This window comes from Hippoglossus hippoglossus, chromosome 5, assembly GCF_009819705.1.
Source record: "Hippoglossus hippoglossus isolate fHipHip1 chromosome 5, fHipHip1.pri, whole genome shotgun sequence".
NCBI lineage: Eukaryota > Metazoa > Chordata > Actinopteri > Pleuronectiformes > Pleuronectidae > Hippoglossus > Hippoglossus hippoglossus.
The window spans coordinates 13,831,315-13,859,068 of NC_047155.1; the positions used below are offsets into that span (position 1 = coordinate 13,831,315).

The window sequence follows — 27,754 nt, forward strand, 5'->3', positions numbered from 1 at the left end:
ATCTTCTGGAGCACAGGGAACTGAGGGGGGGGGGGGGTGAACTGGTTTTCTTGTTAAAGTATAAAAGTAGCACTATTTTCGCATAATCCTACTGCCAAACAAACAAATGCAGACGAAAACATAACCTCCTTCGGGAGGTAATCAAGGTGTAGATTTGATGCCAACGAACAACGCCATGTGTCCTTTTGTTCTTAACAAAATGGAACAGTGATACCATCTGACAAAATGTTTGAAATAAATATGAATCAATTAGGTTGAAGACAAACGGATCTGGGTCACTATTTATTCATTTATGTTGAGTATAACAGGTGGATGATCTTCTCAAGAGATACAGCGTCGCTCTCACTTAAAGCTGTGCGACGATGAAGTCATCCAGGGGTCTCTGCAGGGCAGCATCGGCAGAGACAAGCCAGCAACCCAGTGTAGGGGGAGAGACAATACTGTAGTCAACAGCACCGGATCTAGAAAAGAGAGATTCATGATAAATCTTTGTATATTATAGACAATAATAACTGTAGCACCCTCAAACAGCTGCACACTTGTACCTGTCCACATCCACCTCCTGCTCATTGATCTTAAGCCTGGAAGAGGGAGTTTGCTGCAGCTCCTCATAAACCGCAGGTTTCAGAGCTGCACACAGAGGACACATAAAGAAATGACACTAAAATGGTTAGTCTGGTTCTTAAAAAGACAATAATCAAACATTGATTCAATATATCAATGACCCGATATTTAATCATGACAGGAAATGAAGCTATCCAGGCCATGAGCAGATACACAACCTTTTCACCCACCTAAAATTCCTTCAATGTTGTTGTCAGATGGTTGCTGCCTTAAAACTGGCCACAGGAATTTTTCACCGTGTCTCTCATGAAGTAAGATGACAATTCGTATGTCCCCAGTAGCAACATCGACTTCCTTGTTCCGTTTAATCACCGTCACACTAGAAAAACATGCATCATCATTACTTTCTTTTTTCGGTTCCTTATTTAAGGCCCTGCACATCCCTACAGGTCCTCACACTAAAAGCTGTGTCTCAGTTCAGAGGCTGCATTCTTCGGAGGACACAGTAACCGGTCACCACTCTCTACATCTGTGCTGAGCAGACGATATCTTAGTATATACAAAATGTCGAACCTGGAGGCGAATGCATGGGCTACAACAGCAGAGGACCAAAAGTGGACATTAAAGACAGTGGCCTGGTTTGATGAATCTCAATTTCTGCTGTGGAGCACAGATTGCGGAGTCAGACGTTGGCATCTACAGCATGAATCCATGGACTTGTGTCAATAATCCAGGCGGTTGGTGGGGGTGTAATGGTGTGGCACATGTTTTCTTGGCACATTTTGGTCCTCTTAATATGAACATAATGTCACAGTATATCTGAGTATTGTTGCTCACCATGTGCATCCCTTCATGTTCACAATTGGAATATCTTGGATAAAGAGGCACATGTGTGGTTTTACTGAATGTATGGTCACCAAATGCCCCGATAAGGATGATAAAGATGTTGTTTGTTCTGCCCTGGCAGGTGCAACAAAGCCGACTGGAGTTTGAGGATGATTTCAATCGAACTATACAAATGGAGCAATGTTTGCCAACTAGTTCAGGCAGTCAAGTCAGGCTGCGCTGCTGTAATCATGTGACCAGCCTCACTCGGTGGTCTATTTGAGTCGATTCAGCCCCTCCACCATCCCAGCATCCACCTGCAGGCTCCGACAGGGGAGTTAAAGATATTTGCTCATCACTCATCATAATATTAATTCAGAGCCTAGACGCTAAACTATGTTCTGCTGCTGCAATAAACATTTCAAACGTGAGTTGTCTGGTTCACCATGGATTTGCAGGGACTTTCATATAAGTGTCACCTATAAAGAGCAATTTACAGACGTTAACAATAGTGATTCAGTGAAAGTTTAGCATAATAAATAATATTATATGTTATGTTGATGTTATGTTCCCAAAAAGTCAAAGTAGATTTGCCCTGATGTGGTCTTGATGTAATTCCTGACCATTACAATACAAGGTTACCTTCCAGCTGTGATGAGCTCCTCTCCAGTGTGGGGTGTCAGTGTCTGTCCATCTCGTACAATGATTTTATTGACGTCAATGTCAATGTACAGGTCAGCTTTGACGCGGATGACGATCTTTGTGAAGCCCCCATCTGCAACTGAGTCCAGCTCACCGTTCACAGACAGCTCTGGTACAAAAAGAGAGCAAACACAACTTAAAAGTGGGGAGTACACATTGGTTGATACCCACTTCATAACAGACAAAAAGATCCTGAGCAGAAAAAGAGTGACAACTCTCTACAAACATGAAAAGCAAAAGGCATTCATTTAATATTACTGTAAGGGAAAATGAGACACATTACTGACCCCTGCTGGGACTGTGAAGTAGTTTAAGCCGTTCATTTCCAGTGATGTCAAAGCACAGTGGAATAGACAGATTTTCAGCTTTCAGCAAAAACCTGTGAGAAAGAGGAGCTGGGGACACACAGACACACAGAGACACACAGCTGATTTAACTACAGATATTATGGCATCTCGACTCTCAGGCGGTTGTGATCAGTGCTCATGTATGCTTTCTGTGTGAAGATCATTTGTAATTTACGTTTACAAGGTGAAAACATGCCTGTGCTTCGATGGCAATGGAAGAAAGATTTAAAGAAATTTGCTGTTATGGCCTCACACTAGATTTTAAAACCAGAGTGACTTTAGTTGACTAGAGAATCGTAGTTATGGTGCATACCTGCCTTAAAATGTTTTCTTTTGTGGTTTATATGTCGAAATTTGTTATATGGAATATTGTTTGTCCTCAGATAAACTACAGCAGTCGTCAAAAAGTGGGTCTAACCAGGGGTCAAAATCGGCGTCAGATAATGTTGATTCTCTGATTAGTTTTATTTCAACATATCAGACAGACACAGACATTCACTGGTGTCAGGTGCTGATCTCCATCATGCAGCAACATTCATGGGATCTTTTCCTGTTTGGTAATTGGTCTTCAAAGTGAAAGCATAATGTTCTTTTTGTTGCTGCCATGCTTGGTATTGAGTTGAATTGCAGAGCTTTTATTTTGAAAAGAAAACCCCAGCCCATTCCAAAGAGGCTGGTTCAGAACAGGCACTTCACCAGTAATTATAAATAATTAATACATTTTAGGCGAAGTGTGGGAATTTAGATTTTGTGTATAATTACAATGGTTAGATAGACTTCACTGATAATACGGGTCCCAAAGTACAAACTCATTTTACTGATCACTGTATAACTTTTTATATGTTGGGCTGAATTGTGTCAAATACGATTTTAGTTATCTTATATTCAATTCATGTTGTCTTTTATAGTCCTGTAAGTGCACCATTTTCCCCACACCATGCACAGTGAACAACGTTATAATGTACACAAGTGATACTCTACCAGTAGCAGTAGTAGTAGGAGCAGTAGCTGTCACAATTGTAGGAGGAAAATGGACTGTAGAAAAACCGACATCTCCCATATCGTAAGCCATATCTGTGAATAAATTAAGACAAAAGCAGTTAAATACATTTATATTACCAAACTTTCAAAGACGTTTTAATTTAAGAGGAAATTACATTAATTGACACCTAAACTAAAGCCAATCCCTAAAAACAAACATTATTCTATACCTCAACCAAAGAAAATTGGTGTCATTGTAACATAAACAACTGTAAATCAAAATGAAACATTAAAGTTAAGATGACACGTCTCATCAAATATTTTTTCCATGTAGTTTTCAACTAAAAATAGGTTTCTTAACCTGTATTTAAATCTGTGAAGGAACATCTTACTCATATTAAATCATGTGATTGATATTTTTATTTGTTTAGTAAATTCAATCCTGCGTATTGATCAATCGTGTCTTGCCTCTAATGTTTCTAAAGGTGAATCATGACATTGGTCAGAGCACCAGTTACTCACGCAGTACATCCATCTCAGCCCATGCTGATCGAAGCATAAAGAAACACACACACGTCACAGATATAAAGTTGCTCCACAACGTCCATGTAACTGAACAACTCTGATAGTGATCTCCCATCATCAAATATCCTTCCAAAAATACCTTTGGTCCAAGTGCAGAAACTTCCCATCTCCGTTATTTTCCTTTTTAATCTCACAAGGCAATGACACATACAGGGTGGTTACATGTGAACAGTGCAATTGTACAAACTGCATCCATTGTTTTTACATACCGTAATCTTGGATTTGACCATATTGAACGAAACGATTTCCAGCATGAAAAAAAGGGACAAGATGAAAACATAACGTTAAGATGTGGTCAGTTTGAAATACTCCTCCCAAGGCCTCATCATCCTTCTGATGAATCAAAAGTTTTTAGTAAAACACAAAATATTAAAAAAAATTTGCATGGTTAAAAAAATAAGTTTTCCATGTGACTTGAAATCTGGGCAAGGTAATAACATTTTGCGATATTGGTTTTGATTTAACTATCTTGCTGGGATCAAAATCATCCAACAGATCTTTGGGTTTATGCTCAGATTCCACAAGGGCAAGACATTTACAGGAGGGAATGATCTGGACAGAAGTTTGTAAATGTTCTAATTGAGACTAAATACTTTTTATTTAGAGAAATGTATATCAAGTAAACAATCCTGCGTATTGATCAATTGTGTCGTGCCTCTAATGTTTCTATAGGTGAGTCAGGTCGAGTCAAAGCCGTGCATGGAGCTACTGTGTGTACATACCTGCTTCAGAGGGCATAAGAGCAACAGCAGGGGATACTGTAAAACAGAAAGAAAACATGAATTTTAATAACATGAAAGAGGTAATTTGATCAGTTGAACCAAGTTGTTAGTTTTCTTTTTCTTTTTTCTTCCTGCTAACTGCGTTTTTGTCAGTGTTTTTTTCTGTGCATTCTTTTTCCCTCAGCCACATAATTGTGTAACTTTGTGTCTCTAAAAGCTCCAAATTATTTCACTGCCTTGTTTGAAAAAAAACAACAACACAATAACAATTCCTGCTCATAAAACAATCAAGTTGTTAATTATTGTTAATTAATTAATTAAATGTATTTTCAGGCTTAAGTATTTATATTGATAAATACTGACAAATTTGATCTATCAATATATCCACAAACTCAATACCAGGAAGCTGTTGCTCTTAATAAATACATAACTGAATTCATGTATTGTAATTGCACCATCTGATGCCAAATATCATTGTTCCCTGCATTATTCCTTGACAGATTCACAAAAATTCACCCCAAAAAACACGCTATCTCAGAAAGTGAAAAGGAAAATAATCCTGGATTGTCCTCTTTGAATTGAATCCGCTCCAAAAGTTTATGCGTTTCTCCTTCGCCCATACCCCACTCTACCAGTTTCTAAAAACCGCTTCAGTGGTTTTTACGTAATCCTGCTAATAGACTGACAAACAGCGATGAAAACACAACTTCCTTGTCTGAGGAAACAAGAACCTGCGATAATTCTTCACTTAGGGAACCAGCTAACGGACCAATCCAGAAGAGTCTGATGAAGCACAGAACATCATTGATAAAACAAAGAGCTATCAAGTGCTATATTGTACAGAAATTGTATTATCGTGTATAAACAGCTCTCACTTTGGGTCGTAAAGGGAGGAAATCATGACATTGGTCAGAGCACCAGTTACTCACGCAGTACGTCCATCTCAGCCAATGCTGATCGAAGCATAAAGAAACACACACGTCACAGATATAAAGTTGCTCCACAACGTCCATGTAACTGAACAACTCTGATAGTGATCTCCCATCATCAAATATCCTTCCAAAAATATCTTTGGTCCGAGTGCAGAAACTTCCCATCTCCGTTATTTTCCTTTTTAATTTCACAAGGCAATGACACATACAGGGTGGTTACATGTGAACAGTGCAATTGTACAAAATGCATCCATTGTTTTTACATACCGTCATCGTGGAGGCGACCAGCTTGAACGAAACGATTTCCTGCATGAAAAAAAGGGACAAGATGAAAACATAACGTTAAGATGTGGTCACTTTGAAATACTCCTCCCAAGGCCTCATCATCCTTCTGATGAATCAAAGGTTTTTAGTAAAACACAAAATATAAAAAAAATGTTGCACGGTTAAAAAAATAAGTTTTCCATGTGACTTGAAATCTGGGCAAGGTAATAACATTGTGCGATATTGGTTTTGATTTAACTTTCTGGCTGGGATTCAAAATCATCCAACAGATCTTTGGGTTTATGCTCAGATTCCACAAGGGCAAGACATTTACAGGAGGGAATGATGTGGAGAGAAGTTTGTAAATGTTCTAATTGAGATTAAGTAAGTTTAATTTTGAAAAGTGTATATCAAGTAAACAATCGTGCGTATTGATCAATCGTGTCGTGCCTCTAATGTTTCTATAGGTGAGTCAGGTCGAGTCAAAGCCGTGCATGGAGCTACTGTGTGTACATACCTGCTCCAGAGTGCATAACAATACTGGGGGCTTCTGTAAAACAGAAAGAAAACATGCATTTTAATTAGATGAAAGAGGTAATTTGATCAGTTGAACCAAGCTGTTAGTTTTCTTTTTCTTTTTTCTTCCTGCTAAATGTGTTTTTGTCAGTGTTTTTTTCTGTGCATTATTTTTCCCTCATCCACATAATTGTGTAACTTTGTGTCTCTAAAAGCTCCAAATTATTTCACTGCCTTGTTTGAAAAACAAAAAAACAATAAGAATTCCTGCTCATAAAACAATCAAGTTGTTAATTATTGTTAATTAATTCATTAACTGTATTTTCAGGCTTAAGTATTGATAAATACTGACAAATCTATCAATATATCCACAAACTGAATTCCAGGAATCCGATGCTCTTAATTAATGCATAACTGAATTCATGTATTGTAATTGCACCATCTTATACCAAATAAAGCAGATGTCTCTAGCCTGGTATAACAAAGTGCCATGACGATTTTGCAATGTGTTTATTTTGCTCAGGTTAGTTGCTTACGTTGAATGATAGCACTTGTCGTCAATAACCTATGAGAACCTCCTGCAGAACCTCCTGCAAGACCTAATCCAGAACCCCTCTGTGGGTTTGTGTGTGTACCACCTTCCTGTGGTTTATGAAGCACATCTGTGCTCTCTCCTGGAGGCTTGGTGACCACCATGGATGTAAGTGGGGTCACAAAGCTGTACTTCAGCGACAGCTCCAAGGCCTCCTCCTTCACTTTGTCCTTCTCTGGTCCAGACAACTGCAGCCTGTGTCACATGTGTTTTAAACAAGCTGACATTTGATCATCTGACAATGATTCAACAACAATTTTGATAAACAATTACATTGTTTCTCAGGTCATTGGCTTGGGCTCTGGGGAAAAAACATCCAGTTCCAGTATTTATAACTATTAGGTGACTCAACAATTAAGTGGTTTTATAGAAATATAAAGTTTCCATTTAATTAATGACGAATTACAAACATAAGGACAAAAAGATGGCTGACATCAAACTCACTCTTTCTCCAGAAGCTGTTTGACTGTGAGGTAGGCCCAAACCCTCTGGATGAGGTCGTCAGACACTGTTTCAGTGATGTTTGTTTCCGAAAACGTCACCTTGCTATTCCGCTGTCAAAGTATAAATAGGGACTTTCACAAGAATAATAATAAATTATAACAATGAATTTAATTTCAATGGCGCCTTTCTAGACATCCAAGGAACACATGTATAATTAAAGTAAAACCAAACATTAAAATGAGACAATAGACACCAAACAGTTCATTATATGTGAATACTATGAAGATAACAAAGATTCCAGCAGATGTGCAGTGTGGAGCGATGCTTACAGAGAGGGCCACAACTTGTGGAATAAAGGTTTCAACGTTGTTGTCAGTGATCTGACCGGCCACCACGATCTCAGAGCCATCATAATACTGGCTGAAGTTAGTCTGGGTTAAATTGGTCCCACCCAAATATATCATTGTCACATCTGTCAGCAGAGGAGTGGCCACCTCTACATAGAAACCCTGTTGAAACACAATGTGGTCACAATATGTTTCAGCTAAGATAAGAAAGCAGCAGATGGTCAGAATGAGGTAGACAAGAGAACATACACAAGTATAGAACAGAATGAAATAGGCAATGAAATTAAATTGAATAAACAAAATTAAATTAAATTAAATTAAATATGCATAATATACACCTTTCACTACAAACTGAAACTGAACTTATTTGTAGAGAAACCTACAAGGTGCATTTGTACAGGACGGGTACATCAATTGAATTTGATACAATCATCCACTTATCAATGAAAATGTCAGAAATCACATGGTAAACAGGATATATTCAAAATGTGAAGGAAGCCTCAGCAGTGGAGAATACCCTCAGCTGTAAATCAGCATCAGAGTCGTCATAGATCCGCCGCGCCACACCATCGTTCTGCAGCGACATCGTCTTCAGGAACTCAAAGTTGACATCATAACCAAAACCAAGACAGTAGAGTGGGAATTTGCCTGCAATGGCCTCCTTTACATTTGACTTTATTCTTCCCAGATTTGTCACACCTGCAAAGACACATGACGTGTGGCAAGTTAAAAGTACCCTTAAACAGTGCAACCAAACAACTATCTAGGGTGAGTAAGAGGTTACAGTGCGTACATAAATACATTTTATGGACTTAATTGTTGAATATGTTAATGTCAAAATGTCGAAATTTTTTATCATTCTTTAAGTATTTGTGCAAGTGTGTTTTATTATAACCTGAAGTTGGGTCTCCGTCAGTGAGAAGTATCAGGATCGATGCTGAACCTTCTCTGCGATGTGCATTCAGCATACGGGCTCCTTCCAACACTGCCAGGTTAATGTCCGTGGCTAAAATGAGATGGAAAATGTTTTATCCCTGCCATGCTGCTGTCGAATGCATTGCATCCCAAAATAAACATATTAATTGGCAAAACCTCACCTCCTCTATCGTTTATACGCTGTACAAATTCCTTGGCACCATCCAGGTTTTCCTTGCTGGCCTGAACAAGTTCTCGTTTCCAGTGAAAGATTTCGCTGTCAAAGGTGATGAGACCAAAGTAGTCGTCTTCTGCCAGGTCACTCAAGATATGGAGTAATGCTATTCTCGTCTAAGAAACAGATAAAAATCATAATTAACTTTGATTTAAGTTAATCATGTCATAGATGTGTGTCAATTCAGGAGCTGCATCCTTCGAAGGCTTCTTTTTAAACACAGATGGTGGTGCGACATGGCTGACCTTTAAATACGGCTGACAAATGTGTCCTTTCATCCCAGAGCAGTGAAGGCTCCAACAGGTGGATCCTTCTAAGACTAACCTATCCCCAGAGCCATGGCGCTTCAGTGACAAAATGAATTTCAAAGAAATAATGGTGCCAGCAAACAACAAGACCAAAATCTCAGATGACTACACTTATTAAAGTACCATGCTGTGGTTGTATGCTTCCGCCACCCAGTGCAGTCTCAGTCTGCATAGATTCTTTTCTCAGACTCTGAGTCAGCCATTGTGACCTTTGACCTTTGGCTACCAAAGTCAATCAGCTAATCCAGTTAAACCAAGTCAATGTTTGTGCAAAATGTGAAAGTATTCGCTCAGGGCGGTTCGGAGATATCGCGTTCGCAAGGCAAGATATGTGATTTGCTAGCTCACAGTGACCAAGGCCTTTGACCTTCGACCAACAAAATCTCATTAGTTCATTCTTTAATCCAAGTGAACTCCCTGAAGGAGCTCTTGAGATATTTAGTTCACAAGAATGGGACATATGGACGGACAACTCGAAAACATTTTGCCAAGACAAAGGGCATTAAAACCTTTTGTCGCATGCAACAGCAGGATGCTATTACCCGTTAGTGGTAAAGGTGGGACAAGCTGGTGACGCAAATCAGGCCTGAAGAGATCTTATTTTAAATTTTCTCTCTGGGCTCCGTCGTAGGTCGCATAGACGGCATCCTCCGAAGAAAGCGACCGATGATACGGGACACAGCTCATCTGTCACAAACTCACTGTACCTGTTGAATTTTTCTGCCACTCATGGAGCCACTTTGATCAATAATGAAGACGACTTTCTTGGATATTCGGGTAAGATTAGATGGAGCGAAGTGATGAACAAAGTACCCATCCGAACTTTTCTGGAGAGTAAGAAGAAAGTTTGAGAGGTTAGAAAAGACAGAAGACAAAATACACATTTTAGAAAGCAAGTATTTTTTTTGGCCATCAATGCTAAATGCTGATAAATTAATCATTACAAAATCAAAGTACCTTAATGTCTCCAATCGAGGCCTTTCTGTTCACATCATACACAACAACCAGATCTCCATTCATACCCTGCTCTCCACAGCTGTCACATGTTTTCTGTTGGTCCTCGGTGGGGTAGAAATACACCCACGCCTGTAAACAGGGAGAATCCATAATAGTTTTCATCAATCGGAAAGATCATCAAATTTGAATAGATTCATTGTTATTGGCACGGCAAGTTGGTGAGAAATACAGTTTTTTACAGTGCAAACTAATGCAAATGTGAGATATACTGTGTGTAAAAATACATGAATGATGCTAGGAGAGGACCACAAGGATTAGCAATAAGCCAGTATTTTGAACAGTATTAACAGTTCTCCACAGTCATCGTCCCCACGACAACACTTCTAGTGGGGACTAGACTGAGGTTAATGTGAGGGAACCACAGAAGCAGATTCAACACATTATTGTTGAAGATACAAATGTAAATATTTCAATGTGTAAATATATATATATATAATAAACGTGAAAACGCTGAATTATGTAAAACACACATTTTTGGTAAATTAACTCAAACATGTGAATTAACTTAACTTCTAAACCTTACAATTGCAATTTAGTTAAAGGTCCAGTGTGTAAGACATAGGTGAAAGGGATCAATAGGCAGAAATTGAATATAAAATAATCCTTTCATCTAAATTGAACAAATAGTTGTTTTCTTTATTCTAGAATGTGGCCTTTATATTTAAATACTTTATATTTAGATCTGGAGTGGGTCCTCTCTACGGAGGCCGCCATGTTTTTTACAGTAGTTCAAACAGGACAAACTAAACACCTTTTGAGTTTGTATGACAACTGAAGGCTTCCACAGGTTCTCTTTCATGCTTGGAAGGGGAGGGTGAGGTGAGGGATATTCAGCTGCAACATGCAACTTCACCACTAGATGTCACTAAATTCTACACCCTGAACCTTTAAATACAAATCAGTATTTCCCTGGCTGCTGTACCTGTTTATCTGCATGTGTTTTGGTGATGGCATTAGCCAGGTCCTTGGTGCTCAGTCCTCCTTGAACGTTAATGAAACTGATGCCGGCTTTCTCGTGAATATACACATCCACCTGACATTAAAAATGAAATAAAAATAGTTAAAGGCTCTACAAGATGTTATTGCCCCAGTATTGGTTTCCCAGATGACCACTGAAAAGACACACCTTGAAGTCTTTGACAGGCTGCATGGGGCGAGCGTGGATTTGCAGCTCGTACTTGCCGATCCGGCGTTTCAGCAGCTCCTCGTATGTGAGTTCAAAGGTCACCTTTTTGTGAGGAGCTACAGTCACAGAAGTCTTAAATTCCTCCAGGGTCCTCCCAACAGAACTGCAGCACAGACAATAATCACAGCGTTAGAGCAGTGGTCCCCATCTCCCTGTGGAGCTTAGACCCTTTAAAATGAAATAATGTTTCTTGTGACACTTCATCGCAGGTTATAACCTCAGTGTGGATATGACTTTTGAAAATGTGAACTAAGGAGCAACTTCTCCTTCTCAGATTGATTCATAAAGGGATTTAATAGGCTGGAAGATGTGAAAGTAGCTTTTGCAACAATTACATTTTTTCAAGAAAAGTCCCAAAGGTCACACAATGGTCTAAAATACAACATTAAACCCACTTCTATAAGACTTTAAAACTCAACGAATGTATATGTGTGAATTGATCTGTGCACCTGACAATCCCAGCGCTCTGGCCACGGGACACAGCATCAGTGTACTCTTGCTGAGCTTGCTCCTTTGCTTTCACAGCACCATCGTACAGCTGCCCATCAATAAACCTGAGGAAGAGCAGGGAAGATTTCCATTTCATACCCAAACTTTTCATTTGTTTTATGTTATTCAATGTGTAATTCCTCATGTGCAGATAGATGCCTGCAAATATCCACCGGCCATTTTTGCGTCACATACATTCTGAATTTACTGATGAAGGCATTCTTGGGAATCCGGACGTGGAACTCTATTTCCTTGGACTCGTCCATGCGATTGGCCACACGGCTTGTAATGACAGTGGTGGCATAACGACTGGTCACTGTGGAGTTGATGTGAAAGCTGTAGATGTCCCAGTCCTCCTGAACAAATGTGGCAGACACATTGCACAATGTGAGTGTGTGTTTTCTTTACAAGGCTGCATTGATGTCTGGGTGTTGACTAACTGACCAAAGATCAGATGAAATGTGAAAAACAAGGTAACGGTGGGAGGCATCAGCTAAATCTCATTGGTCTGAGTGCAGAAACTCCCCATTCTCCTTATTTTTCATTTTGATTTCGCAACGCAATGACTTTGTGTGTCTGTGGGTGTATGTGTGTGGGTGTATGTGAGTATGTTTGTATGTGTGTATGCTTTTGTGAGATGCGCACACAACATTTACATCACACTGACCTATTCATAACAGGGGTAGATCCAGGAGCGGGGCCAGAGGGTCACTGGCCCCAGTTTGAATCTGATTGGGCCCTGAAGTGCCCCTGTAGTGTACAATAAATATAACTGTCCAGACTTTTTTATTTTCTACGCTTTTTTTGAGTACACAATTTGTTTTAAAAAGTAACCATTGCCAGACTATATTAAAAAAAGTTTGGCTTTGTTCAAAGCTATGGAGCTAACAGTAAACAAGAAATCTCTCTGTAGATTGTGGCCCCTTTATGCCCCCGATTTAGAACAATCCTAGATCCGCCACTGCTCTTTAGATTTAAGAATTTTCCATGACACTAAGATTTAAAGATTTGTATGTATAGGGAGTCTGTTTCTGGTCTGCAGGAGGGAGATGAGCCCTTAACTGTGACTATGTCAACATATGTATGTCCCTACAACATGATAAAAGTAAGTTCAGACACACACACACACACACACACACACACACATACACAATATCAAACAACATTGAAGGTAGAGAGCCAGCGGGTCTTGAAACTGATGTTTATCAGAGGCAGAGTTCAGTGTGTTGTAACGATGAAAAATAAGCAAGAGTCTCACATGTTATAACTGTCTGTCAAATGCAATTATAGATGTATATATATTTGAAAGATTCTTCTTCCTGGCAGTGTGGTTCTGTCTCTGTCTACTAGGTTTTGTAAACTTACCTTGATTGGCAGAGTGGTAACCAAAGCCAGCAGCAGCCCAAAGAGGGTGACGTACACCACAGCTCTCTCCATGATAACCTCTCCCACCAGAGTGCAAACCAGAAAGCTGGAAACGTCTTTTAAACCCAAACAGGAATAGATTTTTTTTTTTTTTTTAAGGGCAAACTCTTCCCCCTCTGGGAAAAACACACCCACCCACCCCCACATACACACTAATGTTCTGCATACTACCAGGAATCAAATATAAAGAAATCCTTATCACAGGGTGAGGGGAGCAGAAACTCAGCTAATATTTAATTACATGACAAATACTGTATGGTGTCAAGCAAAAAGGAATTTATTATCACTGTCTTCAAATATGTACAGCTTCTCTGGGAAAACTGGTGATACAGCAGGCAAAAGCAAACGTACAACTACCTTTCATGGCAAGCGTTGAAGAGACACAGGAGTTACTGTGTGAAGCACAAAGAAAATAGCTGCTTAAAAGAAAAAAAATCTATGTCATCATGAAAGAAATTGTGCCTTTAAGAGAATTATTCATTTTAATTTTAAAATATTGTCATTTTGTGCAAACATGGAGGAATTTTATCAGGGCACAATCAAACGAACTCATAAAGTTCTGTTTACTCACCACAGGGAGTAATAACTAAGCCTGTGCAAACTGCTGTTTAATGATTAAGACTAACTCCTGATGATGCCAATGATGTTACTGAGGTGCATTATGGGAAATGCGGTTGCCAGCGTTTCTGGATCTTCACCCATGCTTGAGAGTCAGAGTATCTCAGCCTCTGTGGTTCTCTTGTGAGACCCCCGGCTGTACTGAAACATAATGACCCATTTAACTAAAACAATAAGGTAGGAATACTATGTTAAAGTTAAAGGGGATGAAAGAGATGAAAATAACTGTTTTGCTATGTAAGTTATTATACCAGTCCTACTTCTAAACTACATCGATTTTTGCCACTTATTTTTACAGAATACATCAAATCACCGATGCATTCAACTAACGATTCCTCTGAGGGAATCATACAATAACCTCAAAATTAAAGATGTTATTTTTCGAGGCTGTACTTTTGAAATAACTGAAGCGGTGATAGTGCAATATTTGTTGGAGATCTTTCAAATGAATCCAGCCACGATAAATACAATTAGCTGCATGAGCCGGGTGATTGTGTGAGGCCAGCGTCTAATCAACACAATTTACAAAACCTATTCATTTTACAAAGAGTTGTGGCCTCTCGACAGTTCACATTCTTCATGACTGTGCCTGTAACGTCCTCATATCATCAGCATGTATCAAACAGCCACCAGCCAAACAGTAATCTCTTAAAAACCGCAAAGGCAACGATATACAGTATAAAGCTACAGACTGCATTGGTAGAGGTATGGGATGATTATGATTTTTGACTCGTGCGCCGAGTCCTTCAGCCCTCCTTGTCGTATGATTTCAATACCGTAAAATCCTCCCGTGACTCACCACATCTACCTGTGCACATTCAGAATATCAATGTATTCATACAGGCTGTGGTGCAGGTGGCAGAGCAATCCCACCAAAACTAACTCCGGTGAACAAGGAAAAACTTACAGTCTTTAAATAACCTAACTTGTTTTCTGAACATTTTCTTACAATCTGTGATATTTGATGAGCTGCAACTACGACCTGATTATATTACGTTCCATCGCTAAACTAAATGGGTTTTTTTTTTTAATCCACATTCGTTATTCAAATCATTTAATTTACCTTTGGAGGTGAAAGCATATATATAGAATATCTAGTGTCTGCTTTGAATCTAAATGTTTTTCTTCAGAAAACTGAAACTGCAATTCAAGGCACTCTCACAGGTGTTTGTTTGTTTTTTTTTCACCTGAAGATAAAGTTCAAGTTCATTCAAATCAAGTTTCAAGCGCTTGTGCTGGAAGCATTTCATCGATGAAGAATGAAACCTGTCCTTGGACTGAGAGAACAGAGTAAAGCAAACCGGCCCTAGTGACCAGGAAGTCAAGTCTTGACATTGAGCATGCTTAGTTTGGGTTTGCTTGTCTTTTCTTGGCGAGAACGTGTTCGGGCAGACTTGCGGTGGTGTTTCCTGGGTTTTCCATCGCCCTTCCCCACACTGGCCAAGCTGTCATAGCCATCGCTCGTTTCCTTACCAGATGCCACATCAGAGTTGAGACTACAAAAAGAGAAAAGTTTAAAAATGATTAATCACATATTCAGGTTGTTGACGCATTTTCATCACATAAAGTTCACTTGAAGAGGACACACACCTGTCATACGCATAGCTGGGTAAAGATACTGGTTTGTCCTGAAGCACATCCTGTGGACAGAAAAACAGGTACATGTGTGAATTTGAAAGGCAACTGTGTTTAACATGCTTTCTGAGTAATAATCAAACGTCACTGATTTTATCCTGTTTAAAAAATTTGCACAGATTAATATCACACTCAAAAATGTGCAAACGTTTGCTTCATTCACACCTCAGCACTGGCCTCTTGTTGAAGGGTGCTAGATGCAAATGTTGTTTCGAGGTTTTGCTGAGTCGTGGCTAGCCTGGCACACTCAGGCAGTGACACTGCCGTCTGGATGCCAGCAGGCTGCAGAACTGGAGCAGAGCCTGAAGCTGCGACAGGAGCTGAAGCTGGAGCAGAAGCTGGGGCTGCAGATTTACCTGGGACTGGCAGGGTGAAAGGGATTGGAGCCAATACCTTATAGAGGTGGCGTAAGTGATTATAATCTAATTCAGGTTTCGTCAAGAATGTGGCTCTGCCAGGCCACATTACATTGTTTCTACTGATCATCAACAAGGTGCATTTGTGCTCACACAAAATGCTCTTAGAGATTATCTTCTGGAGCACAGGGAACTAAGGGGGGGGGGGGGTTGAACTGGTTTTCTTGTTAAAGTATAAAAGTAGCACTATTTTCGCATTATCCTGCTGCCAAACATACAACTGCAGACGAAAACATAACCTCCTTAGGGAGGTAATCAAGGTGTAGATTTGATGCCAACGAACAACGCCATGTGTCCTTTTGTTCTTAACAAAATGGAACAGTGATACCATCTGACAAAATGTTTGAAATAAATATGAATCAATGAAGTTGAAGACAAACGGATCTGGGACACTATTTATTCATTTATGTTGAGTATAACAGGTGGATGATCTTCTCAAGAGATACAGCGTCGCTCTCACTTAAAGCTGTGCGACGATGAAGTCATCCAGGGGTCTCTGCAGGGCAGCATCGGCAGAGACAAGCCAGCAACCCAGTGTAGGGCGAGAGACAATACTGTAGTCAACAGCACCGGATCTAGAAAAGAGAGATTCATGATAAATCTTTGTATATTATAGACAATAACAACTATAGCACCCTCAAACAGCTGCACACATGTACCTGTCCACATCCACCTCCTGCTCATTGATCTTAAGCCTGGAAGAGGGAGTTTGCTGCAGCTCCTCATAAACCGCAGGTTTCAGAGCTGCACACAGAGGACACATAAAGAAATGACACTAAAATGGTTAGTCTGGTTCTTAAAAAGACAATAATCAAACATTGATTCAATATATCAATGACCTGATATTTAATCATAACAGGAAATGAAGCTATCCAGGCCATGAGCAGATACACAACCTTTTCACCCACCTAAAATTCCTTCAATGCTGTTGTCAGATGGATGCTGCCTTAAAACCGGCCACAGGAATTTTTCACCGTGTCTCTCATGAAGTAAGATGACAATTCGTATGTCCCCAGTAGCGACATCGACTTCCTTGTTCCGTTTAATCACCGTCACACTAGAAAAACATGCATCATCATTACTTTCTTTTTTCGGTTCCTTATTTAAGGCCCTGCACATCCCCACAGGTCCTCACACTAAAAGCTGTGTCTCAGTTCAGAGGCTGCATTCTTCGGAGGACACAGTAACCGGTCACCACTCTCTATATCTGTGCTGAGCAGACGATATCTTAGTATATACAACATGTCGAACCTGGAGGCGAATGCATGGGCTACAACAGCAGAGGACCAAAAGTGGACATTAAAGACAGTGGCCTGGTTTGATGAATCTCAATTTCTGCTGTGGAGCACAGATTGCGGAGTCAGACGTTGGCATCTACAGCATGAATCCATGGACTTGTGTCAATAATCCAGGCGGTTGGTGGGGGTGTAATGGTGTGGCACATGTTTTCTTGGCACATTTTGGTCCTCTTAATATGAACATAATGTCACAGAATATCTGAGTATTGTTGCTCACCATGTGCATCCCTTCATGTTCACAATTGGAATATCTTGGATAAAGAGGCACATGTGTGGTTTTACTGAATGTATGGTCACCAAATGCCCCGATAAGGATGAAAAAGATGTTGTTTGTTCTGCCCTGGCAGGTGCAACAAAGCCGACTGGAGTTTGAGGATGATTTCAATCGAACTATACAAATGGAGCAATGTTTGCCAACTAGTTCAGGCAGTCAAGTCAGGCTGCGCTGCTGTAATCATGTGACCAGCCTCACTCGGTGGTCTATTTGAGTCGATTCAGCCCCTCCACCATCCCAGCATCCACCTGCAGGCTCCGACAGGGGAGTTAAAGATATTTGCTCATCACTCATCATAATATTAATTCAGAGCCTAGACACTAAACTATGTTCTGCTGCTGCAATAAACATTTCAAACGTGAGTTGTCTGGTTCACCATGGATTTGCAGGGACTTTCATATAAGTGTCACCTATAAAGAGCAATTTACAGACGTTAACAATAGTGATTCAGTGAAAGTTTAGCATAATAAATAATATTATATGTTATGTTGATGTTATGTTCACAAAAAGTCAAAGTAGATTTGCCCTGATGTGATCTTGATGTAATTCCTGACCATTACAATACAAGGTTACCTTCCAGCTGTGATGAGCTCCTCTCCAGTGTGGGGTGTCAGTGTCTGTCCATCTCGTACAATGATTTTATTGACGTCAATGTCAATGTACAGGTCAGCTTTGACGCGGATGACGATCTTTGTGAAGCCCCCATCTGCAACTGAGTCCAGCTCACCGTTCACAGACAGCTCTGGTACAAAAAGAGAGCAAACACAACTTAAAAGTGGGGAGTACACATTGGTTGATACCCACTTCATAACAGACAAAAAGATCCTGAGCAGAAAAAGAGTGACAACTCTCTACAAACATGAAAAGCAAAAGGCATTCATTTAATATTACTGTAAGGGAAAATGAGACACATTACTGACCCCTGCTGGGACTGTGAAGTAGTTTAAGCCGTTCATTTCCAGTGATGTCAAAGCACAGTGGAATAGACAGATTTTCAGCTTTCAGCAAAAACCTGTGAGAAAGAGGAGCTGGGGACACACAGACACACAGAGACACACAGCTGATTTAACTACAGATGTATTATGGCATCTCGACTCTCAGGCGGTTGTGATCAGTGCTCATGTATGCTTTCTGTGTGAAGATCATTTGTAATTTACGTTTACAAGGTGAAAACATGCCTGTGCTTCGATGGCAATGGAAGAAAGATTTAAAGAAATTTGCTGTTATGGCCTCACACTAGATTTTAAAACCAGAGTGACTTTAGTTGACTAGAGAATCGTAGTTATGGTGCATACCTGCCTTAAAATGTTTTCTTTTGTGGTTTATATGTCGAAATTTGTTATATGGAATATTGTTTGTCCTCAGATAAACTACAGCAGTCGTCAAAAAGTGGGTCTAACCAGGGGTCAAAATCGGCGTCAGAAAATGTTGATTCTCTGATTAGTTTTATTTCAACATATCAGACAGACACAGACATTCACTGGTGTCAGGTGCTGATCTCCATCATGCAGCAACATTCATGGGATCTTTTCCTGTTTGGTAATTGGTCTTCAAAGTGAAAGCATAATGTTCTTTTTGTTGCTGCCATGCTTGGTATTGAGTTGAATTGCAGAGCTTTTATTTTGAAAAGAAAACCCCAGCCCATTCCAAAGAGGCTGGTTCAGAACAGGCACTTCACCAGTAATTATAAATAATTAATACATTTTAGGCGAAGTGTGGGAATTTAGATTTTGTGTATAATTACAATGGTTAGATAGACTTCACTGATAATACGGGTCCCAAAGTACAAACTCATTTTACTGATCACTGTATAACTTTTTATATGTTTGGCTGAATTGTGTCAAATACGATTTTAGTTATCTTATATTCAATTCATGTTGTCTTTTATAGTCCTGTAAGTGCACCATTTTCCCCACACCATGCACAGTGAACAACGTTATAATGTACACAAGTGATACTCTACCAGTAGCAGTAGTAGTAGGAGCAGTAGCTGTCACAATTGTAGGAGGAAAATGGACTGTAGACAAATTGTCATCTTCCATTTCGTAAAACATTTCTGTGAATAAATTAAGACAAAAGCAGTTAAATACATTTATATTACCAAACTTTCAAAGACGTTTTAATTTAAGAGGAAATTACATTAATTGACACCTAAACTAAAGCCAATCCCTAAAAACAAACATTATTCTATACCTCAACCAAAGAAAATTGGTGTCATTGTAACATAAACAACTGTAAATCAAAATGAAACATTAAAGTTAAGATGACACGTCTCATCAAATATTTTTTCCATGTAGTTTTCAACTAAAAATAGGTTTCTTAACCTGTATTTAAATCTGTGAAGGAACATCTTACTCATATTAAATCATGCGATTGATATTTTTATTTGTTTAGTAAATTCAATCCTGCGTATTGATCAATCGTGTCGTGCCTCTAATGTTTCTAAAGGTGAATCATGACATTGGTCAGAGCACCAGTTACTCACGCAGTACGTCCATCTCAGCCCATGCTGATCGAAGCATAAAGAAACACACACACATCACAGATATAAAGTTGCTCCACAATGTCCATGTAACTGAACAACTCTGATAGTGATCTCCCATCATCAAATATCCTTCCAAAAATACCTTTGGTCCAAGTGCAGAAACTTCCCATCTCCGTTATTTTCCTTTTTAATCTCACAAGGCAATGACACATACAGGGTGGTTACATGTGAACAGTGCAATTGTACAAACTGCATCCATTGTTTTTACATACTGTAATCTTGGATTTGACCATATTGAACGAAACGATTTCCAGCATGAAAAAAAGGGACAAGATGAAAACATAACGTTAAGATGTGGTCACTTTGAAATACTCCTCCCAAGGCCTCATCATCCTTCTGATGAATCAAAGGTTTTTAGTAAAACACAAAATATTTAAAAAAATTTGCACGGTTAAAAAAATAAGTTTTCCATGTGACTTGAAATCTGGGCAAGGTAATAACATTTTGCGATATTGGTTTTGATTTAACTATCTTGCTGGGATCAAAATCATCCAACAGATCTTTGGGTTTATGCTCAGGGCAAGACATTTACAGGAGGGAATGATGTGGACAGAAGTTTGTAAATGTTCTAATTGAGACTAAATATTTGTTCTCCGATATTTGATCGGTTGAACCAAGCTGTTAGTTTTCTTTTTCTTTTTTCTTCCTGCTAACTGTGTTTTTGTCAGTGTTTTTTTCTGTGCATTCTTTTTCCCTCAGCCACATAATTGTGTAACTTTGTGTCTCTAAAAGCTCCAAATTATTTCACTGCCTTGTTTGAAAAAAAACAACAACACAATAAGAATTCCTGCTCATAAAACAATCAAGTTGTTAATTATTGTTAATTAATTCATTAACTGTATTTTCAGGCTTAAGTATTGATAAATACTGACAAATCTATCAATATATCCACAAACTGAATACCAGGAATCCGATGCTCTTAATTAATGCATAACTGAATTCATGTATTGTAATTGCACCATCTTATACCAAATAAAGCAGATGTCTCTAGCCTGGTATAACAAAGTGCCATGACGATTTTGCAATGTGTTTATTTTGCTCAGGTTAGTTGCTTACGTTGAATGATAGCACTTGTCGTCAAGAAGCTATAAGTACCTTCTCCAGAACCTCCTGCAGAACCTCCTGCAAGACCTAATCCAGAACCCCTCTGTGGGTTTGTGTGTGTACCACCTTCCTGTGGTTTATGAAGCACATCTGTGCTCTCTCCTGGAGGCTTGGTGACCACCATGGATGTAAGTGGGGTCACAAAGCTGTACTTCAGCGACAGCTCCAAGGCCTCCTCCTTCACTTTGTCCTTCTCCGGTCCAGACAACTGCAGCCTGTGTCACATGTGTTTTAAACAAGCTGACATTTGATCATCTGACAATGATTCAACAACAATTTTGATAAACAATTACATTGTTTCTCAGGTCATTGGCTTGGGCTCTGGGGAAAAAACATCCAGTTCCAGTATTTATAACTATTAGGTGACTCAACATTTAAGTGGTTTTATAGAAATATAAAGTTTCCATTTAATTAATGACGAATTACAAACATAAGGACAAAAAGATGGCTGACATCAAACTCACTCTTTCTCCAGAAGCTGTTTGACTGTGAGGTAGGCCCAAACCCTCTGGATGAGGTCGTCAGACACTGTTTCAGTGATGTTTGTTTCCGAAAACGTCACCTTGCTATTCCGCTGTCAAAGTATAAATAGGAACTTTCACAAGAATAATAATAAATTATAACAATGAATTTAATTTCAATGGCGCCTTTCTAGACATCCAAGGAACACATGTATAATTAAAGTAAAAACCAACATTAAAATGAGACAATAGACACCAAACAGTTCATTATATGTAAATCCTACGAAGATAACAAAGATTCCAGCAGATGTGCAGTGTGGAGCGATGCTTACAGAGAGGGCCACAACTTGTGGAATAAAGGTTTCAACGTTGTTGTCAGTGATCTGACCGGCCACCACGATCTCAGAGCCATCATAATACTGGCTGAAGTTAGTCTGGGTTAAATTGGTCCCACCCAAATATATCATTGTCACATCTGTCAGCAGAGGAGTGGCCACCTCTACATAGAAACCCTGTTGAAACACAATGTGGTCACAATATGTTTCAGCTAAGATAAGAAAGCAGCAGATGGTCAGAATGAGGTAGACAAGAGAACATACACAAGTATAGAACAGAATGAAATAGGCAATGAAATTAAATTAAATAAACAAAATTAAATTAAATTAAATTAAATATGCATAATATACACCTTTCACTACAAACTGAAACTGAACTTATTTGTAGAGAAACCTACAAGGTGCATTTGTACAGGACGGGTACATCAATTGAATTTGATACAATCATCCACTTATCAATGAAAATGTCAGAAATCACATGGTAAACAGGATATATTCAAAATGTGAAGGAAGCCTCAGCAGTGGAGAATACCCTCAGCTGTAAATCAGCATCAGAGTCGTCATAGATCCGCCGCGCCACACCATCGTTCTGCAGCGACATCGTCTTCAGGAACTCAAAGTTGACATCATAACCAAAACCAAGACAGTAGAGTGGGAATTTGCCTGCAATGGCCTCCTTTACATTTGACTTTATTCTTCCCAGATTTGTCACACCTGCAAAGACACATGACGTGTGGCAAGTTAAAAGTACCCTTAAACAGTGCAACCAAACAACTATCTAGGGTGAGTAAGAGGTTACAGTGCGTACATAAATACATTTTATGGACTTAATTGTTGAATATGTTAATGTCAAAATGTCGAAATTTTTTATCATTCTTTAAGTATTTGTGCAAGTGTGTTTTATTATAACCTGAAGTTGGGTCTCCGTCAGTGAGAAGTATCAGGATCGATGCTGAACCTTCTCTGCGATGTGCATTCAGCATACGGGCTCCTTCCAACACTGCCAGGTTAATGTCCGTGGCTAAAATGAGATGGAAAATGTTTTATCCCTGCCATGCTGCTGTCGAATGCATTGCATCCCAAAATAAACATATTAATTGGCAAAACCTCACCTCCTCTATCGTTTATACGCTGTACAAATTCCTTGGCACCATCCAGGTTTTCCTTGCTGGCCTGAACAAGTTCTCGTTTCCAGTGAAAGATTTCGCTGTCAAAGGTGATGAGACCAAAGTAGTCGTCTTCTGCCAGGTCACTCAAGATATGGAGTAATGCTATTCTCGTCTAAGAAACAGATAAAAATCATAATTAACTTTGATTTAAGTTAATCATGTCATAGATGTGTGTCAATTCAGGAGCTGCATCCTTCGAAGGCTTCTTTTTAAACACAGATGGTGGTGCGACATGGCTGACCTTTAAATACGGCTGACAAATGTGTCCTTTCATCCCAGAGCAGTGAAGGCTCCAACAGGTGGATCCTTCTAAGACTAACCTATCCCCAGAGCCATGGCGCTTCAGTGACAAAATGAATTTCAAAGAAATAATGGTGCCAGCAAACAACAAGACCAAAATCTCAGATGACTACACTTATTAAAGTACCATGCTGTGGTTGTATGCTTCCGCCACCCAGTGCAGTCTCAGTCTGCATAGATTCTTTTCTCAGACTCTGAGTCAGCCATTGTGACCTTTGACCTTTGGCTACCAAAGTCAATCAGCTAATCCAGTTAAACCAAGTCAATGTTTGTGCAAAATGTGAAAGTATTCGCTCAGGGCGGTTCGGAGATATCGCGTTCGCAAGGCAAGATATGTGATTTGCTAGCTCACAGTGACCAAGGCCTTTGACCTTCGACCAACAAAATCTCATTAGTTCATTCTTTAATCCAAGTGAACTCCCTGAAGGAGCTCTTGAGATATTTAGTTCACAAGAATGGGACATATGGACGGACAACTCGAAAACATTTTGCCAAGACAAAGGGCATTAAAACCTTTTGTCGCATGCAACAGCAGGATGCTATTACCCGTTAGTGGTAAAGGTGGGACAAGCTGGTGACGCAAATCAGGCCTGAAGAGATCTTATTTTAAATTTTCTCTCTGGGCTCCGTCGTAGGTCGCATAGACGGCATCCTCCGAAGAAAGCGACCGATGATACGGGACACAGCTCATCTGTCACAAACTCACTGTACCTGTTGAATTTTTCTGCCACTCATGGAGCCACTTTGATCAATAATGAAGACGACTTTCTTGGATATTCGGGTAAGATTAGATGGAGCGAAGTGATGAACAAAGTACCCATCCGAACTTTTCTGGAGAGTAAGAAGAAAGTTTGAGAGGTTAGAAAAGACAGAAGACAAAATATACATTTTAGAAAGCAAGTATTTTTTTTGGCCATCAATGCTAAATGCTGATAAATTAATCATTACAAAATCAAAGTACCTTAATGTCTCCAATCGAGGCCTTTCTGTTCACATCATACACAACAACCAGATCTCCATTCATACCCTGCTCTCCACAGCTGTCACATGTTTTCTGTTGGTCCTCGGTGGGGTAGAAATACACCCACGCCTGTAAACAGGGAGAATCCATAATAGTTTTCATCAATCGGAAAGATCATCAAATTTGAATAGATTCATTGTTATTGGCACGGCAAGTTGGTGAGAAATACAGTTTTTTACAGTGCAAACTAATGCAAATGTGAGATATACTGTGTGTAAAAATACATGAATGATGCTAGGAGAGGACCACAAGGATTAGCAATAAGCCAGTATTTTGAACAGTATTAACAGTTCTCCACAGTCATCGTCCCCACGACAACACTTCTAGTGGGGACTAGACTGAGGTTAATGTGAGGGAACCACAGAAGCAGATTCAACACATTATTGTTGAAGATACAAATGTAAATATTTCAATGTGTAAATATATATATATATAATAAACGTGAAAACGCTGAATTATGTAAAACACACATTTTTGGTAAGTTAACTCAAACATGTGAATTAACTTAACTTCTAAACCTTACAATTGCAATTTAGTTAAAGGTCCAGTGTGTAAGACATAGGTGAAAGGGATCAATAAGCAGAAATTGAATATAAAATAATCCTTTCATCTAAATTGAACAAATAGTTGTTTTCTTTATTCTAGAATGTGGCCTTTATATTTAAATACTTTATATTTAGATATGGAGCGGGTCCTCTCTATGGAGGCCGCCATGTTTTTTACAGTAGTTCAAACAGGACAAACTAAACACCTTTTGAGTTTGTATGACAACTGAAGGCTTCCACAGGTTCTCTTTCATGCTTGGAAGGGGAGGGTGAGGTGAGGGGTATTCAGCTGCAACATGCAACTTCACCACTAGATGTCACTAAATTCTACACCCTGAACCTTTAAATACAAATCAGTATTTCCCTGGCTGCTGTACCTGTTTATCTGCATGTGTTTTGGTGATGGCATTAGCCAGGTTTTTGGTGCTCAGTCCTCCTTGAACGTTAATGAAACTGATGCCGGCTTTCTCGTGAATATACACATCCACCTGACATTAAAAATGAAATAAAAATAGTTAAAGGCTCTACAAGATGTTATTGCCCCAGTATTGGTTTCCCAGATGACCACTGAAAAGACACACCTTGAAGTCTTTGACAGGCTGCATGGGGCGAGCGTGGATTTGCAGCTCGTACTTGCCGATCCGGCGTTTCAGCAGCTCCTCGTATGTGAGTTCAAAGGTCACCTTTTTGTGAGGAGCTACAGTCACAGAAGTCTTAAATTCCTCCAGGGTCCTCCCAACAGAACTGCAGCACAGACAATAATCACAGCGTTAGAGCAGTGGTCCCCATCTCCCTGTGGAGCTTAGACCCTTTAAAATGAAATAATGTTTCTTGTGACACTTCATCGCAGGTTATAACCTCAGTGTGGATATGACTTTTGAAAATGTGAACTAAGGAGTGAGTTCTCCTTCTCAGATTGATTCATAAAGGGATTTAATAGGCTGGAAGATGTGAAAGTAGCTTTTGCAAGAATTACATTTTTTCAAGAAAAGTCCCAAAGGTCACACAATGGTCTAAAATACAACATTAAACCCACTTCTATAAGACTTTAAAACTCAACGAATGTATATGTGTGAATTGATCTGTGCACCTGACAATCCCAGCGCTCTGGCCACGGGACACAGCGTCAGTGTACTCTTGCTGAGCTTGCTCCTTTGCTTTCACAGCACCATCGTACAGCTGCCCATCAATAAACCTGAGGAAGAGCAGGGAAGATTTCCATTTCATACCCAAACTTTCATTTGTTTTATGTTATTCAATGTGTAATTCCTCATGTGCAGATAGATGCCTGCAAATATCCACCGGCCATTTTTGCGTCACATACATTCTGAATTTACTGATGAAGGCATTCTTGGGAATCCGGACGTGAAACTCTATTTCCTTGGACTCGTCCATGCGATTGGCCACACGGCTTGTAATGACAGTGGTGGCATAACGACTGGTCACTGTGGAGTTGATGTGAAAGCTGTAGATGTCCCAGTCCTCCTGAACAAATGTGGCAGACACATTGCACAATGTGAGTGTGTGTTTTCTTTACAAGGCTGCATTGATGTCTGGGTGTTGACTAACTGACCAAAGATCAGATGAAATGTGAAAAACAAGGTAACGGTGGGAGGCATCAGCTAAATCTCATTGGTCTGAGTGCAGAAACTCCCCATTCTCCTTATTTTTCATTTTGATTTCGCAACGCAATGACTTTGTGTGTCTGTGGGTGTATGTGTGTGGGTGTATGTGAGTATGTTTGTATGTGTGTATGCTTTCAGAGATGCGCACACAACATTTACATCACACTGACCTATTCATAACAGGGGTAGATCCAGGAGCGGGGCCAGGGGGTCACTGGCCCCAGTTTGAATCTGATTGGGCCCTGAAGTGCCCCTGTAGTGTACAATAAATATAACTGTCCAGACTTTTTTATTTTCTACGCTTTTTTTGAGTACACGATTTGTTTTAAAAAGTAACCATTGCCAGACTATATTAAAAAAAGTTTGGCTTTGTTCAAAGCTATGGAGCTAACAGTAAACAAGAAATCTCTCTGTAGATTGTGGCCCCTTTATGCCCCCGATTTAGAACAATCCTAGATCCGCCACTGCTCTTTAGATTTAAGAATTTTCCATGACACTAAGATTTAAAGATTTGTATGTATAGGGAGTCTGTTTCTGGTCTGCAGGAGGGAGATGAGCCCTTAACTGTGACTATGTCAACATATGTATGTCCCTACAACATGATAAAAGTAAGTTCAGACACACACACACACACACACATACACAATATCAAACAACATTGAAGGTAGAGAGCCAGCGGGTCTTGAAACTGATGTTTATCAGAGGCAGAGTTCAGTGTGTTGTAACTGTCAAATGCTGAGCTATGCTGAAAATAAGCAAGAGTCTCACATGTTATAACTGTCTGTCAAATGCAATTATAGATGTATATATATTTGAAAGATTCTTCTTCCTGGCAGTGTGGTTCTGTCTCTGTCTACTAGGTTTTGTAAACTTACTTTGATTGGCAGAGTGGTAACCAAAGCCAGCAGCAGCCCAAAGAGGGTGACGTACACCACAGCTCTCTCCATGATAACCTCTCCCACCAGAGTGCAAACCAGAAAGCTGGAAACGTCTTTTAAACCCAAACAGGAAT

The 27,754-nt window shown here is 39.6% G+C and overlaps 2 protein-coding genes across 3 annotated transcripts; both read right to left on the reverse strand.

Annotated features, from left to right (window-relative positions):
- Positions 1 to 269: 269 nt before the first annotated feature.
- LOC117761507 (inter-alpha-trypsin inhibitor heavy chain H3-like) lies at positions 270 to 13,493 on the reverse strand. The gene is made up of 20 exons (XM_034585465.1): positions 13,337 to 13,493; positions 12,167 to 12,327; positions 11,932 to 12,036; positions 11,423 to 11,585; positions 11,219 to 11,329; positions 10,237 to 10,365; positions 9,987 to 10,106; positions 8,919 to 9,087; positions 8,717 to 8,827; positions 8,339 to 8,520; positions 7,804 to 7,983; positions 7,475 to 7,584; positions 6,975 to 7,225; positions 6,440 to 6,472; positions 4,214 to 4,219; positions 2,379 to 2,486; positions 2,032 to 2,200; positions 795 to 943; positions 546 to 630; positions 270 to 461 (listed from the first exon to the last, which is right to left on the reverse strand). Exons 1-20 carry the CDS (start codon positions 13,406 to 13,408, stop codon positions 347 to 349), a joined length of 2,529 nt encoding a protein of 842 aa, XP_034441356.1. The 5' UTR covers positions 13,409 to 13,493; the 3' UTR covers positions 270 to 346.
- A 7,713-nt stretch (positions 13,494 to 21,206) lies between these two features.
- On the reverse strand, positions 21,207 to 27,739 carry LOC117761509 (inter-alpha-trypsin inhibitor heavy chain H3-like). 2 transcript variants are annotated; one of them, XM_034585467.1, is made up of 13 exons: positions 27,618 to 27,737; positions 26,442 to 26,602; positions 26,208 to 26,312; positions 25,699 to 25,861; positions 25,495 to 25,605; positions 24,513 to 24,641; positions 24,263 to 24,382; positions 23,195 to 23,363; positions 22,993 to 23,103; positions 22,615 to 22,796; positions 22,080 to 22,259; positions 21,751 to 21,860; positions 21,207 to 21,501 (listed from the first exon to the last, which is right to left on the reverse strand). In XM_034585467.1, exons 1-13 carry the CDS (start codon positions 27,687 to 27,689, stop codon positions 21,222 to 21,224), a joined length of 1,893 nt encoding a protein of 630 aa, XP_034441358.1. In that variant the 5' UTR covers positions 27,690 to 27,737; the 3' UTR covers positions 21,207 to 21,221. The 2 variants fall into 2 exon arrangements, with proteins under 2 accessions (XP_034441358.1, XP_034441359.1); XM_034585468.1 differs by lacking the exon at positions 24,263 to 24,382 and having other exon boundaries at positions 27,618 to 27,739.
- Between the last annotated feature and the right edge of the window lie 15 nt (positions 27,740 to 27,754).

Bases quoted from the DNA above. Each gene is read 5' to 3' on its own strand.
- LOC117761507 (XM_034585465.1), bottom strand. From the start codon at position 13,408: ATGGAGAGAGCTGTGGTGTACGTCACCCTCTTTGGGCTGCTGCTGGCT. The intron at 6,473-6,974 runs GTAAGCAACTAA...TCTGTTTTACAG, and splicing joins GACAAGTGCTATCATTCAAC to AAGCCCCCAGTATTGTTATG. The intron at 631-794 runs GTGGGTGAAAAG...CTCTGTGTGCAG, and splicing joins CAACATTGAAGGAATTTTAG to CTCTGAAACCTGCGGTTTAT.
- LOC117761509 (XM_034585467.1), bottom strand. From the start codon at position 27,689: ATGGAGAGAGCTGTGGTGTACGTCACCCTCTTTGGGCTGCTGCTGGCT. The intron at 22,260-22,614 runs GTATTCTCCACT...GTGTTTCAACAG, and splicing joins ATGCTGATTTACAGCTGAGG to GGTTTCTATGTAGAGGTGGC. The intron at 21,502-21,750 runs GTGAGTTTGATG...CATGTGACACAG, and splicing joins AAACAGCTTCTGGAGAAAGA to GCTGCAGTTGTCTGGACCGG.